At 43.8% G+C, this 22,796-nt stretch overlaps 1 protein-coding gene and 1 long non-coding RNA gene across 15 annotated transcripts in view; one reads left to right on the forward strand and one right to left on the reverse strand.

The window, feature by feature from the left end:
• The window catches only part of LOC310750345 (uncharacterized protein), a 140,163-nt gene that overhangs the window by 60,443 nt on the left and 56,924 nt on the right, over positions 1-22,796 (forward strand). For all 13 annotated transcript variants that reach the window (XM_083588242.1, XM_083588240.1, XM_083588245.1 and 10 more), the window contains 19 exons: positions 1,045-1,227; positions 1,764-1,835; positions 2,121-2,247; positions 3,241-3,380; positions 3,837-4,040; positions 5,232-5,381; positions 6,871-7,050; positions 7,796-7,912; positions 8,789-8,938; positions 10,816-11,031; positions 13,115-13,219; positions 13,341-13,485; positions 14,384-14,601; positions 15,213-15,431; positions 15,966-16,075; positions 17,390-17,543; positions 18,268-18,367; positions 18,671-18,837; positions 20,681-20,914. In XM_083588242.1, the coding sequence (XP_083444368.1) occupies positions 1,045-1,227; positions 1,764-1,835; positions 2,121-2,247; positions 3,241-3,380; positions 3,837-4,040; positions 5,232-5,381; positions 6,871-7,050; positions 7,796-7,912; positions 8,789-8,938; positions 10,816-11,031; positions 13,115-13,219; positions 13,341-13,485; positions 14,384-14,601; positions 15,213-15,431; positions 15,966-16,075; positions 17,390-17,543; positions 18,268-18,367; positions 18,671-18,837; positions 20,681-20,914 (2,991 nt within the window). The remainder of the gene's footprint in view (positions 1-1,044; positions 1,228-1,763; positions 1,836-2,120; positions 2,248-3,240; positions 3,381-3,836; positions 4,041-5,231; positions 5,382-6,870; positions 7,051-7,795; positions 7,913-8,788; positions 8,939-10,815; positions 11,032-13,114; positions 13,220-13,340; positions 13,486-14,383; positions 14,602-15,212; positions 15,432-15,965; positions 16,076-17,389; positions 17,544-18,267; positions 18,368-18,670; positions 18,838-20,680; positions 20,915-22,796) is intronic.
• On the reverse strand, positions 8,947-22,179 carry LOC310750749. Of its 2 annotated transcripts, XR_014542224.1 has the most exons (5): positions 21,844-22,179; positions 18,786-18,896; positions 13,228-13,374; positions 10,990-11,063; positions 8,947-9,110 (listed from the first exon to the last, which is right to left on the reverse strand). It is a non-coding gene; the product is annotated as an uncharacterized lncRNA (long non-coding RNA). The 2 variants fall into 2 exon arrangements; XR_014542225.1 differs by lacking the exon at positions 8,947-9,110 and having other exon boundaries at positions 10,974-11,063.

Raw genomic sequence — 22,796 nt, forward strand, 5'->3', positions numbered from 1 at the left:
AGGTGAGCATGCAATACTTTTAATAAACTTTAAAAGTATCTGAGACATAAACTCATTGCTTCATTTAAGTGAGCCAAACCTTTCCCCCATAACTCCAAACACCTCTAGCAAAATTTCTCCCATTTCCCTCTATTTTCATGAATGGCTTATTTTCACACATACATACCCAAATTGCTGGGAGAAAACTGAGCCAAAATACCAGTCCAATTCCAGTCAATAGTGACCAGCAAGTTCCCTTTAGCTCAAATCATATTGACTCAGAATTAACCAAGATACAGTGGTACCTCAGGTTACAGACTCTTCAGGTTACAGACTCCACAAACCCAAAAATAGTACCTCGGGTTAAGAACTTTGCTTCAGGATGAGAACATAAATTGTGTGGTGGCGGCACAGTGGCAGTGGGAGGCCCCATTAGCTAAAGTGGTACCTCAGGTTAAGAACAGTTTCAGGTTAAGAACGGACCTCCAGAACGAATTAAGTTCTTAACCTGAGGTACCACTGTATTTCACTGAGAAATCAGAAAATAGATTGGCTTATTTTCAAGGCCTACCCACCTCATAACTCTTTCCTCCCATCCACTGATTTCCCAGATACTTTCCCCTCCTCCTCTGATCTAACTTAGGGTCTAGCTTTAGCATCACTAGCAACTAGCAGCTGCAACTGGGAGGAAGGAAAGTAGGGAGGTATCTATTTCTTCCCTCTCTGGCACCAGGCACAAGGAAACCCTGGGAAGCTAAATTTTCCTAAGACCATTGGCAATTAAATCTGAGCTGGAGAAGAATTCTCACATTTTAAAGTTTGTCTCATGCTTGAGGGGAGCATTTCTAGCTCCCAGGATTTGTATTTTTGAGTTTGAGAATATGACTCACAAGTTGACAGTCAGCCTTCCTGTCATTTTAGCACCAGCCAACCCAGAGAGAAATACAGGTGTGTGTGTGTGTGTGTGTGTGCCTCTCTGTGTGTAGGCAGAGCAGGCGAAGGTCATTTCAAAGTACAGAATGTGGAAAGCAAGGGAACAACTCAGTTCTCCTTTTCTTTCCTCAGGTCTGGAGGAGTGCTTTCCATGCCCAGCTGGCCTTTATTGTAAAAATGGCGTAAGGTTCCTCTGTCCACCTGGGTTCTACTGCCCACCAAAGACTGGAGCCTCTCCTCATCCATGCCCACCTGGGACTTACAACCCATCTTCTGGTAGTGACCGAGCAGAGAGGTGCCAGCTGTGTCCTGCAGGTGAGAAACTGTTTCAGGAAAATAACAGATGCTGCCGCTGTTTTGTTCGAGGGCCTTCTGGCTGTTTCCTCCATGCGAGAAGTGAGGTTACATGGAACCAGGCAGAGGACCCTCTCAGTAATGATGCCCGCCCTGTGGAACGCCCTCCCATCAGATGCCAAGGAAATAAACAACTATCTGACTTTTAGAAGACATCTGAAGGCAGCCCTGTTTAGGGAAGTTTTAAATGTTTGATGTTTTATCGTGTTTTTAATATTCTGTTGGGAGCTGCCCACAGTGGCTGGGAAAAAATATTATTATTATTATTATCTGTGCCTCTTGCAAAAGCCAACTCCCCCTGCCCTGCCTCCCTCCTGTAGCTGGGCTGCCAACACAATTTCTTTATAATATGCAGATGAATCTCCTTGCTGGCTCTCATAATCAAGACATGAAATCAAAGCATGTCCTGTTCTGTTGCAGCAACAGGATCATATTTCATTGTGCTGTGGTAGAAGGTCATTCTAGCTGGTTATCTGATTCCTTGTGTTTCCACCCAGGGATGTTTTGCGGTGAATGGGGATTGCCTGCTCCCTCTGGCCCCTGCCTGCCAGGCTTCTTCTGCAGTTCAGGTATTGATCATTTTGTCGGTGTCTGTCTATACTTTTTTTTTACCAGCGCAGCCATGAAGAAGATCCATGTGGTGAAAAAATGCTATATTTATTCAAAATACAACAACATAGTGGATCTGCAAACAATAAATAAACACAGTGAACCAAATCAAAAGATAATACCTCAGATATTTACCCCACCTAGATCTTAAAATTCTCTTTTGTGCCCAGAGTTCTGAACCAGATTAGCTGTCCCAGTTACACACTACAGCTGTGTCATGGATTGGGTTTATGTTGTTGTTGCAGGTTCCAGTAGCCCAAACCCAGATGGAACTCCTCCCATGAGTGCTGGAGGCCCTTGCCCAGCTGGACACTTCTGCCCAGCTGGAACCAAGTACCCTCTGGCATGCCCTGCAGGCACCTTCTCGGACAGGTATGAGCCTTGAAGACTGTGTGTGGCTGTGCCGTGGAGAGTGACTCCTTCCCAGGACTAGCCCAAAACATTTTGTTCCCTGGCGCAGAGGATGAGACAGCACCCTACCTATAACTCTATGTACAGAAATCAACTGGACTGGTAGATGAATATGACTTCAGCACTGGCAATGGGACAGCACCCTCCACCACATCTTGGAAGGTGCTGGTTGGATTGTTAGTTGTGATTTCTGTGCTGCAGGGGGTTGGACTAGAGGAAGCTGGAGGTCCCAATTCTAGAGAGTGTCGAGCTACCTTTGGGGACCCAGTGCACTGCTCTGTCTTCTGTTACACACTCACACACACACAAACCTGCCACCTGAGGCCACTAGCTTATTCTGCCTAATTTTAGGGCTGAACCTGCTTCTTCCTGCAGAAAGATGAATAAATTTGGGTATAATAAATTCACAGTGCCAGGACTAAAGGTAGGGGAGAAGATGTGCTTAGTAATCATAGCTGTCAACTTTTCCCTACATTGCAATGGAGAAAATGGCTTGCAAAAATGTCCATGTTAGGCTTGCATTAGGGAGGAATGTAGCCAAAGATCTACACAAATTTTCACACGGAGAAATTCACAGAGAGACATTCTGCAAATGGATGCAGAAATAGGGAGAACCGAAGTGAAAGATGGACAAATGAGAAACAGAGAGAAACTGAAATGGACAGATTCATTCATCCCTAGTCAGGATGCCAAACTGCTATTTGGCATCCTGCTATTAGCAGGGAGTGCCACATACTGCACTAAAAGCTCGGTCTGTTTACAAGGCCAACCAAACCTCAGGGGCGGGGGGGGGGAAGCCCCAGAAGTGCCCCATCAGAGGATCTTGCAGATCAAGATGGAACATAAGGACTCAGACCTTAAGGCATCTTGGGCCCCATTTGCTTTGGGCTTTGTGTATCAACACAAGCACTTTGTAGGTGGCCTGGTAGCAAATTGCCAATCTTCTTTTCTCAGGCTGTACCTCTCCCTTGAGTCCAGCTGCACAATATGTCCACCTGGCCGCTACTGCTTCTCTGCTGGACTCACAGCCCCTTCTGGGCCCTGCTCTGCTGGCTACTACTGCCTTCCCGGGGCCATCTCTCCTTCCCCCACAGGTGAGCTTGTCAGGGTTGTCTTGAGAATGCAGATTCCCTGAGTGCCCTTGCAAAACAATGGTGGGGTTTTCAACAAGACTCTGCCCTCTGAATAAGGTGGCTTTTGGCACCATTGAACTCATCATTTGTTTGAGAGACTGATATTGAACTCAGTCTCTTTCCCTTAAGCCCATAGCCAGCACTGTTAGGAACCTTAATTGTATGTGCATTTCATGACATGAAATAAATAAACAAACCACTTTGATAGCTCAGTTGGTAGAGCACGAGACTCTTAATTTCAGGGTAATGGGTTCATGCCCCACATTGGGCAAAATTTTCCTACATTGCAGGGGGTTGGTCTAGATACTTCCCTTCCAACTGTACAATGCTGGTTTCTGGTTTCAAGTGTCTTCTTTTTTACCAAAGGCTTGAGGTCTAGAAACATAGCCATAGATTTTCTACTCTTCCTTCTTGCAGGGATTTCAGATCAGGGAGGCCCTTGCCCCATGGGCCATTTTTGTCCAGATGGGACCAGCCAGCCACTTCCTTGTATTGCGGGAACTTACAACAATCTCACTGGGCAAGCGAGCTGCTTCTCATGCCCAGCTGGTTACTTCTGCCCTGAAAATACCACCGACTACAGTCAGTTCCCATGCCCACCTGGCTTCTACTGTCCTGAAGGTGAGATCTGTCATGGCTGTCAAGAACAAGATGTTGGTGAGACTGACATTTTGTCCAGACAGTAGAAGGTTCTTAAATGCCAGTGCTGAAATCTCTTTGCTCAGATACCCTTTGGAGAACAAAGGTTTTAAAAAGTTAACTGGAAAAGTGTTTTTGCTAAGAGCTCGACCAGATTTCCCAAGGGAAGAGAATGAGCAAATTTGCAGAGCTTCAAAATAAATCCAGATACATGAGCTCCATCTGCTGATAGTAGAATAGCAGTGCAAGGTACCAGAAAGAAGGTGGCTGAGCCAGGATTTTTTGCTTGTTTGGATAGGAAGCCCCACTGTGTCCCTTTCGGTGGAGCTGGATCAGACCTGTGGCAGCATCAAGGATGCAGCTGAAAGCAGGTCTCCTTGTGTGACAGTGACCATGCAGAGCAATTTAAAATGGCTTTTGTGGATACGGATGGCTGCGTTTGACTATCCCAATTTTGGCTGTCTCAAAGATGCATTGTATGGAGAGCTGCCAAATTATAACACAGCTTGTTAAACCAAAGTCCAGAACATACCACTTAAGGTGGCCACTTTCACATCAACACCCCTCCCCTGGGGAAGTGCATCACTTTTAAAAAAGGAGATCAAAAGAAGGTGCAGATCTGCATAACATTTTCATGTGCTGATTTATATGTACAGATGCAAATGTAGAAATAATTGCTAAAATTTAAATAAGAGTACAGTGCAATTCACCATAGTGGAGAAGACTGTGTTCAAGGGTGTCTCCTCAATCAGCTATGCAGGTGCTAAGTACTGATATTTGCCCTGTTGAAGGATTATCTTTAATCTGGACTTGGGCTGGATAGAACATTCCTTGAAATACGGGGCTGCCATCTTTAAAATAGGACAAGTGGCCACTCCAATAGGTGGGAGCTTCAGCTTACACCACAGCATGCTCCTCTAGACAAAAAAGTAGAAAACTAGGATGTCAGGCAGAAGATTTCTAGCACTGTCATATTCCTGACATGCTAATTTTCTGCCTGTGAGGAGTATTATGATTTTTTAAAAAAAATGTATAGAGGATAATTTCATCCTGTGGGTTCTTGTCTGCATTCCAGGCACAAATATACCCGTAGGCCAAAAAAACACACAGCAAGAACGGCACATTGCCAGATGATTTGGTTATGACCACCTCTGTTTTTGTCATGCTTCTCAGGAACCAAGTTTGCGACTAAGTTTCCCTGCCCTCGAGGTTATTACAACCCAGATCCCATGACCCAAAGTTTGGACAGCTGCTTGCCGTGTCTCCCGGGGCATTACTGCGGGAAGGAAAACTTAACCACGGTGTCCGGGAAGTGTGATGCAGGTGAGGTTGGAGGAATCTGAGCAGAAACACATCTCTGTCTACCTGACATTTCAAAACTGAACTGGATCCACCTCCCAACTCTGAAGGAATCGCTGTCTGGCTCATCCTTCTCAGATTCCTGAAACCAGTTGTTTTATAATTTCCCAGAACTGACATTCAAAACACAAGCAGTTAGACACTCTTGGTTCCTTTGTGGAGTATTTTTTAAAAATCACAGTTGTTATTTATTACTCATATCTCAGCACTTTCGCTGTGCTCCCTGTCCCCAAGGGGCTGACGATCTTAACATTTGATAGAAGGGAAGGAACAGAAGGAGAGGAAGGAAATGAAACCAACGGACATGCATTGAATTCAGTTCAGCTACACATACTTTGATTTTGTTTTAGTGGGATATAAGGGCTTAGTGGGTTGTGATAAAGCAGGAATGTGAAGCCCTCTGCAGTGGTGTAGCGTGGGGGGTGCAGGGGGGGCCGGCCGCACTGGGCGCAACATCTGGGGGTTAGGGTTAGGGGGCGCAAATCCACGGGTTAGGGGGCGCAAATCCAAGGGTTAGGGGGCACAAATTACTTGCCTTGCCCCGGGTGCTGACAACCCACGCTACGCCACTGGCCCTCTGGATATTTCTTTGACTACAACTTCCATCATTCCTGCAGCTGATGGGAATTGGAGTACAACAATGCCTGAAGAGTACCAGATTCCCCATCTCTGTGCAAATAAACATAATTAACAGAAAGGGGTGGGTGAGGTGATATTTAAAGGGAGGGTAGGAGGTGGGATCACAAGGAGCTGTAGAATCATAGATGTCTGTTTAACATACTTTGAGGATATTCACTCAAAACACCAACAACCACCTTAATCATGGGTTGGCCCAATGGCCTTCTATATCCGGCCCGCGGATGATCCGGGAATCAGTGTGTTTTTACATGAGTGGAATGTGTCCTTTTATTCAAAATGCATCTCTGGGTTATTTATTGGGCCTGCCTGGTGTTTTTATATGAGTAGAATGTGTGTGTTTATTTAAAATGCATCTCTGGGTTATTTGTGGGGCATAGGAATTTGTTCATTTCCCCCCTTCAAAATATAGTCCGGCCCCCCACAAGGTCTGAGGGACAGTGGACCGGCCCCCTGCTGAAAAAGTGTGCCGACCCCTGCTCTAAATGTTTTCAGGCCCATTTTGTTAGGTGAAACCAGAGATAAAGGCATACTGCTGACAACACTGTTCTCTCTTACACCACACAGCCCACTCCTGCTGAAGAAAGGCAGTGTGGTGTAGTGGTTCCAACATCCTGCTAAGATGTATGAGACCTAGGCTTAAATCACCACTAAGCCACAAAGCTCGCTGGGCAACCATGGACCAATCACACACTCTTGACCTGTCCTACCTCACGGGGTTGTTGTAATAAATAAATATTAACTCCTCTTGCTGCTCCTCCAGCATATATTTCTTTCCATTTCTCACAAATTCCATTTGTTTGTTTTGCTCTCTTAGGTTGGTTCTGCATTTCAGCTGCCTGGACCCCCCAGCCCTTTGACCTGGATAACTACACCAATGGCAACTGCCTTTGCCCAGCCACTGCGACAGGAGCAAAGTGTTCCCCTGGGTCCTACTGCCCAGAAGGCAGTCCTGAGCCCATTCTCTGCCCTCCAGGCTTTTATTGCAATGCACCTGGTAAGGGGAACCCTTTGCCCATTTTGCCTGAATGGTGACTAAGTAGTGAGGGGGAAGGTGGCTTGCTGCAGGTGGCTTTCCTGTGTGCAGTTTGCTATCCTAAAACACTCAATTCCTTTAGGGTACAGGGACATAGAAAGCTGCCTTATATCAAGAGGCCATTGGTCCATTTAGCTCAGTGTTGCCTTCAGTGGATATAAATATTGTACAGCTGGAAGCAACTGGATGCATAAAAACTGACTCTTTTTGGAATGAAAATTGCCTAGACCCATAAATGATTCAAAAACTTTACTTGCAGAGCTTTCTTCAAAAGCAGGTACAAAAACAAACAATGATACTTCCAAATAACTCCATACAACATCTTGTGCAAGTTCAGCATGTATCCATCTTCTTAGAAATAAAAGATAATTCCAAATAGACATATAAGCAAAAGTTTCTCTCCTTACTGGAAAACTGGAAGACTAGGGTTAAAATCCCCACACAACTATGACATTTCACTGGGTGACCTGGGGCCGTTCATTGCCTCTCAGGCTAACAGGGTGGACATGAGAATAAAATTGGGAAGGGGGAAAGGATGTAAGTCAGTTTGAGCTCCTTTGAAGAAATATAGGGTACATATGTAAATGCTCTTATTAATAATAATAATAATACAAATAATAAATAACCTTTTACTATTAGCTTCTCTTGAATTATTAGCATATGTTAAAACTGTCCCTGCACTCATGCTCCCATTCTTCTTCATCAGGTCTGTCTGCTCCAAGTGGGGAATGCGCTGCTGGATTTTATTGTACAGGTGGAGCCTCTTCTCCCAAGCCACTGGATGAAATTACAGGCAACATCTGCCCTCAAGGCACCTACTGCCGTGCGTATCTCTTGTCTAGAGACAGAAAATTGGGTGGGAAGCAAAGCAGAACTGAAGTGGTTGGGACCCTGAGCAGAAAAATAGCATGCTGCAAAAAAATATTGCAGCTCTTGTTCATCCAAATAATTCCATACAATAGGGCAATTTGAAAGAAGGGATTGCCATAAATGTAATAGATAAATACGTTACCATGTGTTAATTTTTTTTATTTAAAAAATAGCCTGAAAATACAGTGGTACCTCAGGTTAAGAACTTAATTCGTTCTGGAGGTCCGTTCTTAACCTGAAACGGTTCTTAACCTGAAGCACCACTTTAGCTAATAGGGCCTCCCGCTGCCACTGCACAATTTCTGTTCTCATCCTGAAGCAAAGTTCTTAACCCGAGGTACTATTTCTGGGCTAGCAGAGTCTGTAACCTGAAGCGTCTGTAACCCGAGGTACCACTGTAATGTGAAAATCTGGAAAGAGGTGCTTGAGATACGGAGAGTGCTTGTGTTAATTGTTTACAGGGCCAATCCTGGCATTAGGCAGAGTGAGGCAACCACTTCAAGTAGCGGATGCTGGGTGAGGGGCAGCAAAATGGGGCAGATGTTCCTCCTGAACTCCCTCCCTACACCGCCCCACCATTTTCCTTTGTTTACACATGGCCTTTCCTGCCCTTCTCCAAAGTGCCCTGCTGCCTCAGGGGTGTGTGTGAAAGAGAGGATGCTATCCCATCACCAGTGTCAAAGTCTGCTTCTGTATTTGGAACAGAAAGGAGGCACCATCTTATCTCTCATCTCCAACAACAAGGTTTCTTGGACTGGACCACTCTGTTGTCTCTATTCTTCTCGCAGCTTTGCTCACTCTCTCCCTCTTCCATTGTTTTCTCTTGTAGCTGTTGGGTCTTCAGCACCCACCCTCTGCCCGACTGGCACCTTCTCCAATCAGCTAGGGCAAAGTATGCTTTCAGAGTGCCAGCTCTGTCCCTCTGGGTTTTACTGTGAAGGATCCGGACTGAAGGCCCCCACCGGAGAATGCTGGGAAGGTAAAACACAGTGGCCAAAGTGAATCAGGAATGAGCTGGGGTAATAGGGAAGAACTCTTAGAAAGTAACACAGGAGAACCTTCTGGAGCAGTTGTTGTTGAGCTTGAAATGGCTGGGTGGGGAGGCGGAGCCTGGCAGAAAGCTAGGAATGGAAGGAGGTAGTGATTTCCATCTGGAATTGGCATTTCAAAGGAAAGGAAACATCATAAGCAATGCAGAAAATAATGTGACTGTTTATGTGATGTTCACAGACTTAAAAGAAATAGTGATAGCAACATAAAGGTAAAGGGTCCAGTTGTGGCCGACTCTGCGGTTGCGGCGCTCATCTCGCTGTATAGGCCGAGGGAGCTGGCGTACAGCTTCCAGGTCATGTGGCCAGCATGACTAAGCCGCTTCTGGCGAACCAGAGCAGCGCATGGAAATGCTGTTTACCTTCCCGCCGGAGCAGTGCCTATTTATCAACTTGCACTTTGACGTGCTTTTGAACTGCTAGGTTGGCAGGAGCAGGGACCAAGCAACGGGAGCTCACCCCGTTGCGGCGATTCGAACCGCTGACCTTCTGATTGGCAAGTCCTAGGCTCTGTGGTTTAACCCACAGCATCACCCGTGTCCCTAGCAATATAGCAGCTCTCATTTGCTTGCCTGATTTCTGTTCCTGACCTTGGGTGAACATGAGACTTGCGGCAATTTCTGCATTCCTTTTCAAGGGAGTTCTTCAACATCCCTACAGCCTATGTGATATACCTGGCAAAGTTCACCCAGTGAAAACTATGCATGCACAGCTGGCATAACAAAGCCAGTGAAAACGGCGGGTTGTAGCCAATGATGATCTAACTCAGTGTAGACCCATTGAAAATAATGGACATTATTAACTCGGGTCCATTAATTAAAGTAGTTCTGCTTTGAGTAGTTTCATGATGCCATTTAGAGGAAAGGAAATTATTTTGTTGCTAGACTGAATACGAAGAAAAGCAACAACATGTTTTCCTTTAGTGCAAGCATCCTAATAAAAAAAAAAGTGGGGGCCTTTTTCACTAGTAATTGATTTTATGTTCTAATTTTTGAATTTTATTACCATCCCATCAGCCACCTAAGTTTTGTTCCCAAGAATTCAAACAGGGGTGCTCACATATTAAAGGACTCTACTTTAAGTTGTCATCCCACCATATATATATATATATATATATATATATATATATATATATATATATATATATTGGGGGGGGGCTGTATAACTTGTCCTAATCAGAGTAGACCCATTGATGTTATTGCAAATGACTTCAGTTTATTAATCTTAGTGGTTCTACACTAAGTAGAATTTAGCTGAATGCAAATTATTATTATTATTATTAATTTAGATCCAATCTTTCCCGTGTAGAGGTGTCGGAGAATCCCAGCAAAAATGGAAAAGAAAGCAGAAACTGCTGCAAATCTCATGTTAGTTTATGTTCAGGAATTGAAATTTGCCAAGCGAATATAATTAGTATTCATTTCCATTGTTGTTGGGATGTGTGTGTTAAGTCTACAAACCATAAATGTTGTGGATTTTTTTGCATTGCTTTGATTTTGATTTTTTTTTTTTTGCACTGAAATGAATGTAAGTTACGTAACTCATGTAAAGGCTTACATAGTTATGTTAAATAGCAGGCAGTGAGACAAATAACCTAGCATTGGGCAGAAACTGCATTGCAGCAGAATGGAAACAGTGCTGATTGTGATTAATACAGGTAGGAAAGGAAATAGCTGCATTCCTACATCCCTACCTGAGAGTCATCCAAAATCTCCATCTCTTACAGAGGAACTGGTATGTGATATGCATCTTTATTTCCCCTTTAAGTTAAATCTAATGGCCATACCTTCTCCATTTTCTTCTATAGGCTATTACTGTGACAATCACCAGGGTCCTCTCAGTGACTTCACTGTCTACCCTTGTCCACGTGGCTATTACTGCCCACCAGGCACACAGCAATCTACACAGTACAGCTGCCCTGCAGGGACATTTGGACCCAGACAGAGGCTAAAGAAGATCCAGGAATGTCAAAACTGCCCACCAGGGAAATTTTGCTCATCTCCTGGGCTAGCAGCTCCAACAGGTAAGTCGTATCTCCAGAGTGGACCTCCTGACCTAGGGAGAGAAAGAAAAACCACCTCTTTAGTCAACAATGAATTGAGGTAGCAGCTATAAAAAATGTTTTAGGGAGCAAATGCTAAACCAGAGATGGGGAACTGGTGATGCTTCCAGTGTTGTTGGACTACGACTACCACCAACCCGTCTATTGGCCACGGTAGCTGTGCCTGATGGGAGTTGGAGTCCAACAACATTTGGAAGGCAGCATGTTGGCTACCTCTACTCAGTGTGTTTAAATTGGAGGCAAGTCCCATGGCATTCAAGGGAGCTTAAATCCAGGTTAAGCCATTCAAAGGATAGAAGAATGAGAGTTTGATTTGGTTTACTTTTAACATATGAACAAGATATTTATTTGAAATGGATTCAACTTAGATTTGGAACAATTTTCCTAGTCATATCAGCAATGCCTTGAAGCATTTTGATTTCAAGTCAGCTGAGGATCATTAACAGCTATGAAGCAGATTTGCAGTTGAGCAGAATTGACTTCTGATTCAGCAGGGGCTCAGATTGCTTGTTTGGGAATCTGTACTTTTATCTATTTATAGAATTATTGTTCCTTTTTTCCTTTTCCTTTTTTTTTAAACATTCTTACCATTCAGAAATATACTTTGTGGTATGTGTATATACTTTCATTTATTTTCTACTGCTTTTTGTGATGGTCTGTTAATATAGTTCATTTATACTATATCTTCCTTTGCTATTTCAATAATATCCTACTTAGTTATTGTGCTAATACCCCTCTTGCCACTTAACTTACCTGCTAGGCTGCATTCCTCTACAGAGTGATTCAATGTGGGAGCCCGAGGCAGAAGTCATTTATTTCCTTACCTTGCTTTTTTACTGAAGTGAGTCTGATAAATTTGAGGGGTGGTCCTTTATCTTCTTTTTTGAACGCTTGAAGGGTCAAAGCTCAAAGGTAGAGCAGAAGGTCCTAGGTTCATTTTTCAGCATCTTCATATAGCAGTAGGATCTCCATCCCCCCATCTGAAATCCTGGAGAGCCAATGCCAGTCATTGTAGACAGTACTGAACTAGATGGACCAGTTGTCTGACTCTGTATAAGGCAGCTTCATGTGAGTTGTGCCCAGGGCTCTTTTTCAGCTGGAACTCACCGGAACTCAGTTCTGGTACCTCTCAGGTGGATGCCATTGCCATTATAAATGAGGTGTTCATAGTGAGTTCTGGCATCTCCTTCTCTAGAAAAATAACACTAGTTGTGCCCCATGTTGGTCCTACTCAGAGTAGACCCATTAAAATAAATGAGCATGCCTAAATTACAGCCATTAATTTCAGTGGATCTACTCCTCGGAAGATTTAATTGCATACAGACCTAACTTCCTATCTTGAGCATTGGTGAGATAGATTCTCAGGGAATGCTGACAGCTAATTACAGTCATACCTTGGGTTGCGAACGTGATCCGTGTGGGAGGCACGTTCGCAACCCACAGCACCGCATCTGCGCACGCACGTGACGCGATTTGGCACTTCTGCGCATGACGCCATTTTGCGCATGCACGAGCATCGAAACCTGGAAGTAACCCATTCCAGTACTTTTGGGTTCGGTGCAGTCCGCAACCTGAAAACGCACAACCCGCAGCGTTCGTAACTGTACTGCACTTCATTTGAGTAACAGCAAAACTCTTTTTTAAAAATATATAATTTTTATTAGTTTTTTTAAACATATCATTTTCAACAGTAATTAAACATACTTTTACATATTCAAATTTTTGACTTCCATCAATCCTGTCTGAAAATTCTCCAGTCTAATTTCTCAGTATGCATTTCTTATCTTCCCTATTACATTTCAAACTCATAACCAATATCTCTATCTTTTTCTACTTTGTAACACTTCGTAAATTTCTCCTTACAAAACTTATTGTAGTCCTACTAGCGTAATTTGTTGATTACAGTTGCTCTTCAAATAATTCATATACTTCTTATTTATACTCATGAAGCACACACACAAAATAAATATCTGAGGTAGGTTCCCTGTCTTGATGTTGGACTTCGAGCCAGTAAAGAGCATATAATCCCCTTTCCCTATTTTAGGGGATTGCTCTGCAGGATTTTGGTGCAAGGAAGGTGCTTGGATTCCGAACCCAACTGACGGAGTATCTGGACTTCCCTGCCCACGTGGACATTACTGCCTCTCAGGTACTAACTGCTTTTGTCATGGTTGTATTCCTTTAGATGCCCCTTAAGAGCCTTCTTGCTGTTTTCGGCTCCCTTGTTTCAGTACCCAAAGGGGGATTCTCTCATCTGTGTGTCCTTCCAGGAACTCTTGTTCCATCTGCTTGCCCACGTGGAACCTGGTCAGGTGAGGAAGGGAATCAAAACCTCCAGAGTTGTCAGGCTTGCCCTGGGGGGCATTACTGCAATGGCACAGGCCTCGTGGCCCCTTCGGGACGATGTGCAGTGGGGTATGTACAAAAAACAAGCTCACTTTCCTTGAGATTTAATGCAAATATATCAGCAAATCCCAGCTACAAATACAAATTGCACTGCCAGATTCCACCTTCCAATTTGATGTCAGGATAGTCAATGGACGGCAGGTTTCTGATCAGGCATCAACCATGTTTATAGCTCAGTGGTTCCCAAAATTTGACAAACCACCGCCCCCTTGGTTCCAGAAACTCATCATCCCCAGTCCCCCTGACCCTATAAAAAGCATTATTCAGAATAGCAGTTTGCACAAACACTAAGAATGATAATAACACACAAAAAATAAAAACAGTAATGATTAATTGCACATTTATTTAAAAAACAATTAGTTTAATTAATTCAACTAAAATGATAGCCATTTACACCTCCAGGGCCCCCCTGCTGCCCCATGCCTCTAGGTGATCCCAATTCTCCACCTCTCCATCTCTCCCTCTCCCCCCCCCACCCCACTCTTTTACACTCTTGGCCCTCTTTATATACATTCTCTTGCTCTGCTCTCTTCCAGTTCCAAGTTCTCAATCATTCTTTTGCCCTAGGCCAGGAGAGAGCTTTCCATTCTCCCTGTGCGAGGCTACTGCTGCTGCCGCCGCCGCTGTCTCCTACCCATCCAAGCCTGGCTCTACCATTAGACAAAGTGAGCTGGCTACTCTAGGCAGCAGACTGAATAAGTTTAGACATTCCTTTTTCTGGTCCCCACTGCTGATCAGTCATGGATGTTTTGCACAAGCCAGCCATCACTTGCTGCTGCAGTCAGAGGGCAGATTCACCCAGAGAATTGTTTCCTGTGGCCTGGTTCCTTGCTTTTTTGAACTCTGGCAATGATCTCACCCTTCTTCATTAGTAATAAAATGACTTTTCTCTTGCCCATTCCGGTAGGTTTTATTGTGTCACAGGGTCTATCACACCGACACCCACGGATGGGATCTCAGGTGCTCCCTGTCCCATGGGTCACTTCTGCCCCTTGGGCAGTGAAAACCCCACACCTTGCCCTCCAGGCTCCTACATGGCTGAAACACATGCCCAAGGATGGTGCCACACTTGCCCAGAGGGGAAGTATTGTCTCCCTGGCCACTTGCCACAGCTGTGTCCCAAAGGTGAGTCTTTGGCTTCCTTGATGCACAAAGCTGTCCTTGTGTCCCGGAGTTTGTAATCTATTTGTGCTTCCATTTTGCATGTTTCTAGTCCCCATGGGCATTAGATAATGAATGGTTTCCACATATTTCCCTTCCTGGGTTTGCTCTGTCCTGAATTCTGGTTTGATGAGCATTTACTGTTCCCAACCCTAATACTGCAGAAAGCCATCTAATTAGATTTTAATTTGATCCTGACTTCTTTTTAGGAGGTAATTTAATTATTGTTTGATTTTATACCAAAGTTATATATTTTATGTTAGCCACCCTGAGCCTGGTTTCGGCCGGGGAGGGCGGGATACAAATAAAAGTTGTTGTTGTTGTTGTTGTTGTTGTTGTTGTTGTTGTTGTTGTTGTTGTTGTATTCTAAAATTTACTGGGGAACTAGAGTTTTGGGCCAGGGTCTGCAACTGTTCATCTGCATCTCCCTTCCCCTACTTTACTGACTCATGTGTCATCTATGGTGAAACACTTAAATAAAAGCAATCTTGATGTGATTTATTTATTTATTTGCTAACAGTTTGCTGTTTGTCCTAACAGCTTTCAGTTTACATGAATGTCTCCTTCCCTTCCAGGCTTTTTCTGCCCTGAAGGAACAGGCTTAAACTGGCAGCCGTGCCCCCCAGGGACCTACAGCCCTATCCAAGGACTAGGTAGTCATACCGACTGCAGAGCGTGCGATGGAGGAAAGTTCTGCATGTACCACAATGCAACCGATGTTACAGGACACTGCTGGGAAGGGTATTACTGCACCCAGGGTTCAGACCGGCCCAATCCTGAGGTTCAGCTCAATGGTATTGGCTCTTTCATTTGAATCAATGTGATCAGTGTGGAACTGGCATGGTTACAGGTGCTGCATAATAGCCATTCCACATTTGCGAGAAATAAATCTGTTAGTGTGATAGCACCTACACTTTGGAACTCCTTGCATATTAACACCAGGCAGGCACTTTCACTGTACTCTTTTCAACACCTGCTGAAAACGTTTTTGTTTAGATGAGTCTACCCAGATGTTTAGAATGATGTTGTTTTTAGTCTAATGTTCTTAATCTTTATTTGTTTTTACTAATAATATTGTTATTTTATTCTTTTATTCTTTTTGTAAACTGCAGTTTTTTAAAAAATAATCAAGCAGTATATAAAATTTTATGGAATAAAATTATTATTATTTGTACTTTTCCAAGCTCTAGTACAGTGGATTAAAGGGTTGGATTGTTCTGTTAGTTTAAAATAGCCTCATCTTTACCATTCACTTCTTCTTTTTCTTTACTCGTATGTTATTGGCACTATTCTTACCACCTAATTTATTTCCCCCTTGTTGATCACAGATCACAGTGCTGGCCCATGTCCTTCTGGTCACTACTGTCCAAGGGGCACAGCTGTTCCCAAGCAGTGCCCTGTGGGAACATTTGCCGCTAGCACCAAGCTAATATCTGAGGTAAAAGCAAAAATACAGTTATAGCTATCCTTTGTAGGAATTGGATATCCTTCGTATATACTGGCTATAAATTCACTGATCCTTAACAAACCCCATATAATTAATAGTGGTTAAATAGAGGTTGTGCTCTGAATTATAATCACAAAAAACATTGTTATTCCATTTTAAGAGTCAACACATGCCTGTGTGTGTGTGCAGGTGTGTGCATGAGTTTGTGTGTGCATGTGTGCGTGTGCGTGCACACACACACACACACACACACACACACACACACTTTTATTGTACTTAGTAGTTAAACAAATTCACTTCGCAGGCATAAGCGAGGAAACGTTTTTCATGGTGGCCCCAGAACATAGAAGTCTCTCCCTTCAGATGCATCCTCAAAGCCACTGCGGATTATTAAGTGGGCCTTAAAACCCATCTTTCCCTGATGACTGTTTCCTAATAACTAATGTAGAAAAGATAATCCTCTTAGCAGTGTTGCAATTCGTACCTAGGGGGCAGGACATTTCTTTTTTAAGTTTTAACTAATCTATCTTTTTAAAACAGTTGTTAACACTTCTACCATTGTCAGTTTATGACACTGGTAAGATCCCTTTGGTGGGCTATGCCCACAAAAGCAGCCTATAAGTAATTTTTATAAAAACATAGACAGTGTTTAAATCAAGATTCATAATGCAGCGAATGCTTGAAAGCAAATTCCTGCTGTAACCATAGCCTGTTCCCTTCCACCTAAGATTCCATGTAAAAGGGCATAGATCAGAGGTCATCAACATGGTGCCCATGGGTGTTAATGTACCCACAAATACCTCCCCTATAGCCTGTGAAAGGCCTTGAAATATCCCCATAATGCAAAAATGAATGCTGCCTCTTCTTGCTCAGTTCCAGTTTGCACTGGCTTGTAGCATTGAACATGTCCCATCAAACATGCACACATTTCATTGAATACCCTAATGTGATACCCACCCTCCTTTAGATTCTGAACAAAAGAAAGGTGCAAAGAGTCTCTCTTTCTGAGCAAGTACAGCAGTGGCAGGTGTAGGTGCCTTTTTTCATTGATGAGATAAATGCCCACCACACCTTTTGTGGCCCTGTCTGTCCCCCTTTCTACTATTTCAGAACTGACAACCATTTTGTGTTAAGCCATATATCCTGTGGCAGCTATTTTATGTAAGGCCACATCCCTAGGACCGCTGGTTTGTGGGTCTCACCCACGTTCTCAAAATTCCAGGTGTGCCCTCAGACCCAAAAAAGGTAGGTGAGCTATGACTCTTGCATTTGAAAAGTATCTCTGGCCACCTTAATTTCTTGCAGACCGAGTGCTCTCCCTGCCTGCCAGGCCACTACTGCAACACTCCTGGTCTGACAGCACCAACAGGATTGTGTGAAGAAGGATACTACTGCATTCTGGGCTCCACAGTCCCCAACATACCAGCCATGGATGAGACTGGAGGCCCATGTCCCAGAGGTATTTCCACCACCCCTCCCCAATTCATGAAATTGATCAAACTGCCTGCCGCACTCCACAGAAAAGGTCCCAGGATTTGTCTTTAACATCTCCCAGTAAAGTTAGGAAACAATCCCTGCTTGAAACCCTGGATAACTTCTGCCAGTCAGTTTTTAAAATACTGAGATGGATGGACCAGCAGCCTGATTCAATGTGAAGGAGCTCTCTATCTTCATAGAATCTTAGTACTTTGGAGTTGGAATGTACCCCCATCCCTCTGCATTGCAGGAATTGCAGCTAGGGGATTATCTATTGGAAGAGAATTCCCAGCATGCTCCTTGGTTCTCTCAGCCACCAAAGCCAGAGGTCTTCCAAAGCTTCAGGGATTTTGCCATCCTTTCAAACAATTGAACAAACTAATGGCATACAAGGCTATCATTGACTACTAGCCACAATGGCTTTCCTCTACCTCCACTGGTGGAGGCATTCTGCCTCTAAATACATTTGCAGGTGAGCAAAATGCTATTTTCCTGCTTGCAGTTTCCCACAGGCATCAGGTTGGCCACTGTGAGAACAGGATGCTGGACAAGATGGGCCATTGGTCTGATCCCAAAGGCCTTTTCTTATGTTCTTATGTGAGCTGTTTTTAGAGTTGCTGTTGATTTTAGGTTGCCTTGCTGTGCTTCCCCCCCCCCTCTGGCCTCAAAAGGGCATTCCTGATTTTACACTTTTGCTTCTTTTCCAGGGTATTTTTGCCCCCAGGGCACAGCCAATCCTTTGCCTTGCCCGGAAGGGTCGTATAATCCTTTACAGAGGCAAGCCACCTGCCTCCCCTGCCCTAGCGGGTAAGAAAGAGAACAATAATCATTCATCACCTGCAAAAACAGAAACAGTTTTAGCAACAGCAGGGGCCAAGGGTGGAGCTAAGGGCAGCAACTGGCTGCAGCTCCAGTGGGCAATTTAGTGAGAGGGATATTAAAGCCCTCTGCCATCACTGAAGCCCATTAAAAGCAGCTGGTTTTTCAAAGTGTGGGGATCTTATCAGGCACCATCTCATCCAGCTGATCCCTTGGTGTACTAAGACTGAAGTGTTGGCTGCAGAAATTGAACTTCTCTTCCCATCCACCCCTTTTCTTTTCTGGATGCAGGTACTTCTGTCCCAAGAATTCCTCCTCTTTGGATGGGAAGAAATGTCGAGTTGGCCACTACTGTCCTATAGGCACTGTCTCAGAAACCCAGTTCCCATGTCCCCAAGGGACTTACAATGCAAACACAGGAAGCAGCGATCCATCTGTCTGCATAGCATGTGATCCAGGTAGGTATCTCAGCTCAGAACAACCTGTTGGGTGGGCCAGGAACCCATTCAATGAACTCCTATGAGAAGGGAATGACAGAGAACGAGATGGTTGGACAGTGTTACAGAAGTGACCAACATGAATTTGACGAAACTCAGGGAGGCAGTGAAAGACAGGAGTGCCTGGCATGCTCTGGTCCATGGGGTCATGAAGAGTTGGACACGACTAATCGACTAAACAACAACGACCCCCCCTTCTAGGAATAGGACTTATTTAACTCACCTCTGAGTAAAAGTGCATAGGACTTCATTGTTAGCTCTTCAAATATCCGCTTCCTTTTACTGCAGTAGACATAACCCCTAGCATAGGAGCCAACTCCTAATATTTGAGGGGGGCAGGCCACTCCAAAGTTGATGGACATTGCCATTCAAATGGAGGTGTGTGTGGGCCACATCATGTGATCGATTGTGCAGGGCAGGGCTTACTTGCCCCCACCCCCAATATTTTATTCAAGTAGACACCCCTGTCCCCTATTTAAGTATTAATTAAGCCTATGAAATATGGCTGTTTCCATTAGGTGAGAATGGGGCATTATGTTACTGGCACTGGATCAGAATTTGTGTTTATGTCGCTGTAGGTATATTCAAGGTTCTTTTTAAAATCCATGGAAAGGACCTACCCTTTCCAAATTTCTTCAGAAAAATATGACCCCTGATCAAAATGTTAAACCACAGAATGTGCACTGATTATGTTGTTAAAGAAAATGAAGAGTCTCCTAGCTTAGACAATGGAAATTTTACGAGCTGCTCGTACAAGCCCTTCTTTGCTTTTCAAAGAAATAATTAAAGAGTGTATGTCTATTGCCCTTTTGAACCATATCTGTTGAAGAGCACGTATGCCAATTTGTGTGAATGGGTTTGCCATTTAAACATACAATCATCGTGGGGGCTTTTCTTTGTGTAAGCATCCAACTTTCCTTAGGATTAAATTACTCGTGTTTTATTCTGCCAACAACAGCGGATTTCAAAGAACCCTTTGGAATGCTGCATAGCTTGGGGATTCTAATTGTGAAAACATTAAGAGGGAAGTATTCAATGTAATTAAAGTAACAATCATGTTCTCACCTGAGAGTAAGTTTGATTGAACTCAGTGGGATTCACTTTTTATTAACATGCAAAGTAGTAGGCATAGCTTCTGAATGCTAGTTGCTGGTGATATTCAGCAGGAGAGTCCTATTGCACTCATGTCCTGCTGGTGGGTTTCCCAAAGGCATCCAGTTGGCCACTGTGAGAAAGAGGATGCTTGGCTGGATGGGCCTTTGATTTGATCCAGCAGTGGGCTCTTATTTATGTTCTTCTGATGGTGCTGTTATCTACAAAAAGGAATTTAAGTGTTGCTTCTTTTTGGTTCTCAATTGTGAGTTGGTTTATGTCCAGGGATTGTGTACATGACTTTTGGTGAATCGTGGTGAACGGTTTTGCACCAGTGGCATGTTCTTGCTCAAAGGAATGCAGAAGAGAATGCAGAAGCAAGTTGATGACAAGTTTGCTGTATGATAGACAGCAGAATCTGTTGGGCAGCAAGTATCCACTTGCACAACAATTGCATTGGATCTGCAATTGCATTGTTGTGCAACATAAAAACTGCAAGCACAAGAGCCATTGTGTTATTGGACTAAAAATGTTGGCTATGGCCCTCTAACTTTGTGCTTTCATGCTACAATCTTATACCGAATTTTGTCTGAATATTTAAATTTAATTTGAGACAGAGAATTTGGTTGTGATGATGGTGCTCTTTTCTGTTTTGTATTCTTCATATCTATAGATCTATATTAATAACAGTGGGTTGCAATCTTTGTTCCAGGCCATTACTGTGCCCTGACGGGTCAGTCTCGTGTCACAGGTCCTTGCTTGGTGGGGTACTTCTGCACCACTGGGGCTACCACCCCAACACCTACAAATGGTCTGGCTGGAAATGTATGCCCAAAGGGGCATTACTGCCCCGAAGGATCTGCCTTGCCCCAGCCCTGTCCTCATGGCTTCTACAGTAACTCTACAGGAAACACCAAGACTGAAGATTGTCTTCTGTGTCGTGCAGGTACAATGAGGAGTTTAGGGAAATAGAATCCTAATGGTTCCTGTAAGAGCTTCCACCATTGCACTGGGATCCAAAGGGGTTTTCAGAGCCCCAGTGAGGAGATGGAGCTCTACACAAATATGAGCTTAGGACCTTTTCCATCCTAGAGCCCTTACGAGATCTGTTTATTTAAACAGCTTTTCTTCTCTGTCTTCAGCCACCAAATGTCTGGGTAAAGAGTCTTACCCCTACTGGCTGGGCTGATGGGAGTTGGAGTCTGCAGCAAGGGAAGAGGGGTATTTCTAACAAAGCCCAACTCCCTCTCCACTGGTTCTCCTATGCTTGTGCACCTGTCTCAATTCAGTCTCACTTATTCCCCCTGACTTACCAATATTCTAGTAACACTGGAGGTATAGGTTAGGGTTGCCATACATCCGGAATTTCCTGGACATAGCCGTTGGTTAACAGTGTCTAGGCGGCAATTGCTGAGATCTCCAAGAAAATCTGTATGTATGGCAACCCACGCTGGAAATGTACATTTTAGCAAATTTCTTTAAAAATAGCTTTAAAACATTCCCCCCCTAGATTTTTTTGGGGGGCGAGGAAGGTCAACTTTTTCAAATACGGCAATCCTAGTAGGCATGGTACAAAGCCAGATATGTAACTTATCTTGTAGAACATAAATGTAAATGCCTTTGTTAAATATAATTATCAAGTTCACAGTCTTGTTACTTTGAAACAGTACCATATCTTTAAATGTGTACATACACTGTTAGCTTGTTACTGTCACTTTAAACACCAACAGCTTATATTCAACCATTTTATGCTAAGACAGCTTGAAGGAAGCAGGTTTCCAGCTTTAACCCTTTCAATTTCTCCACCTCACTTATGCCTTGCCAACATGATAACTACAACCGCTGGAAGGCTCTGTCCCCCCAACCTTTACTGACCTATTAAAACATAGGTTTGCCTTTATTGCCCTGGAAATCTTCCCTCTGGTACTCCTACCAGTCACCGTAGGCCAGCATTCAAAGTTGCTTCTCTCTTCTCCCATCATTGCTGCAGACAAGTTCTTTCCCTTGCCTCCTCAGCCCAAGCCCAGTGATCCAGCTACCCCAGCAAGTATTTGGCCACCAAGCCATTCCATCTGCAACTCAGGTCTCCCTTCTCTTTATCCAGTCCTCTTCATCTACTGCCTTCTCACTCTGCTATCATCTTCTTCTAGCTGCCTCCATGAACCCCAACAACTCAGACATCTCCAACCAACTAACTTCTGCTGCCTAGCACCTGCCCTTATATACACTTCTTCTGAGCCCTCTAGTCCAGCCCCATCCAATCACACTGCTTAACTGAAGATTCTAAATCTGCAGCCACCAATCAAAATATGCATACCTCCTTCGCTTTTGCATACTGAGAATTCCAACTGACAGTTAGAAGGCCCCAAATGACAGTTAAACTTTAACCAGAAAGAAAACTTTTTCCATCAAGTACATTACAATGTACATAACACTACAAAACTCAAAACAAAAAATTTTTTTTCCTTCCAGTAGCACCTTAAAGACCAACTAAGTTAGTTCTTGGTATGAGCTTTCGTGTGCATGCACACTTCTTCAGATACACTGAAACACTGAAGAAGTGTGCATGCACACGAAAGCTCATACCAAGAACTAACTTAGTTGGTCTTTAAGGTGCTACTGGAAGGAAAATTTTTTTTTTGTTTTGACTATGGCAGACCAACACGGCTACCTATCTGTAACTACAAAATGCAGAACACGGTTCAAAGAAGCATAATTCAAATAAACAGGATTTCTTCAGTCCCACACAACATCTGGAGAGCCACAGGTTCTCCCCTTCCCACTGATGATGATATCCATGGTCCACATATCCTGGAAGCTGCTTTATA

Source organism: Podarcis filfolensis (assembly GCF_964270895.1).
Source record: "Podarcis filfolensis genome assembly, chromosome: 15".
Taxonomy (NCBI): Eukaryota; Metazoa; Chordata; class Lepidosauria; order Squamata; family Lacertidae; genus Podarcis; species Podarcis filfolensis.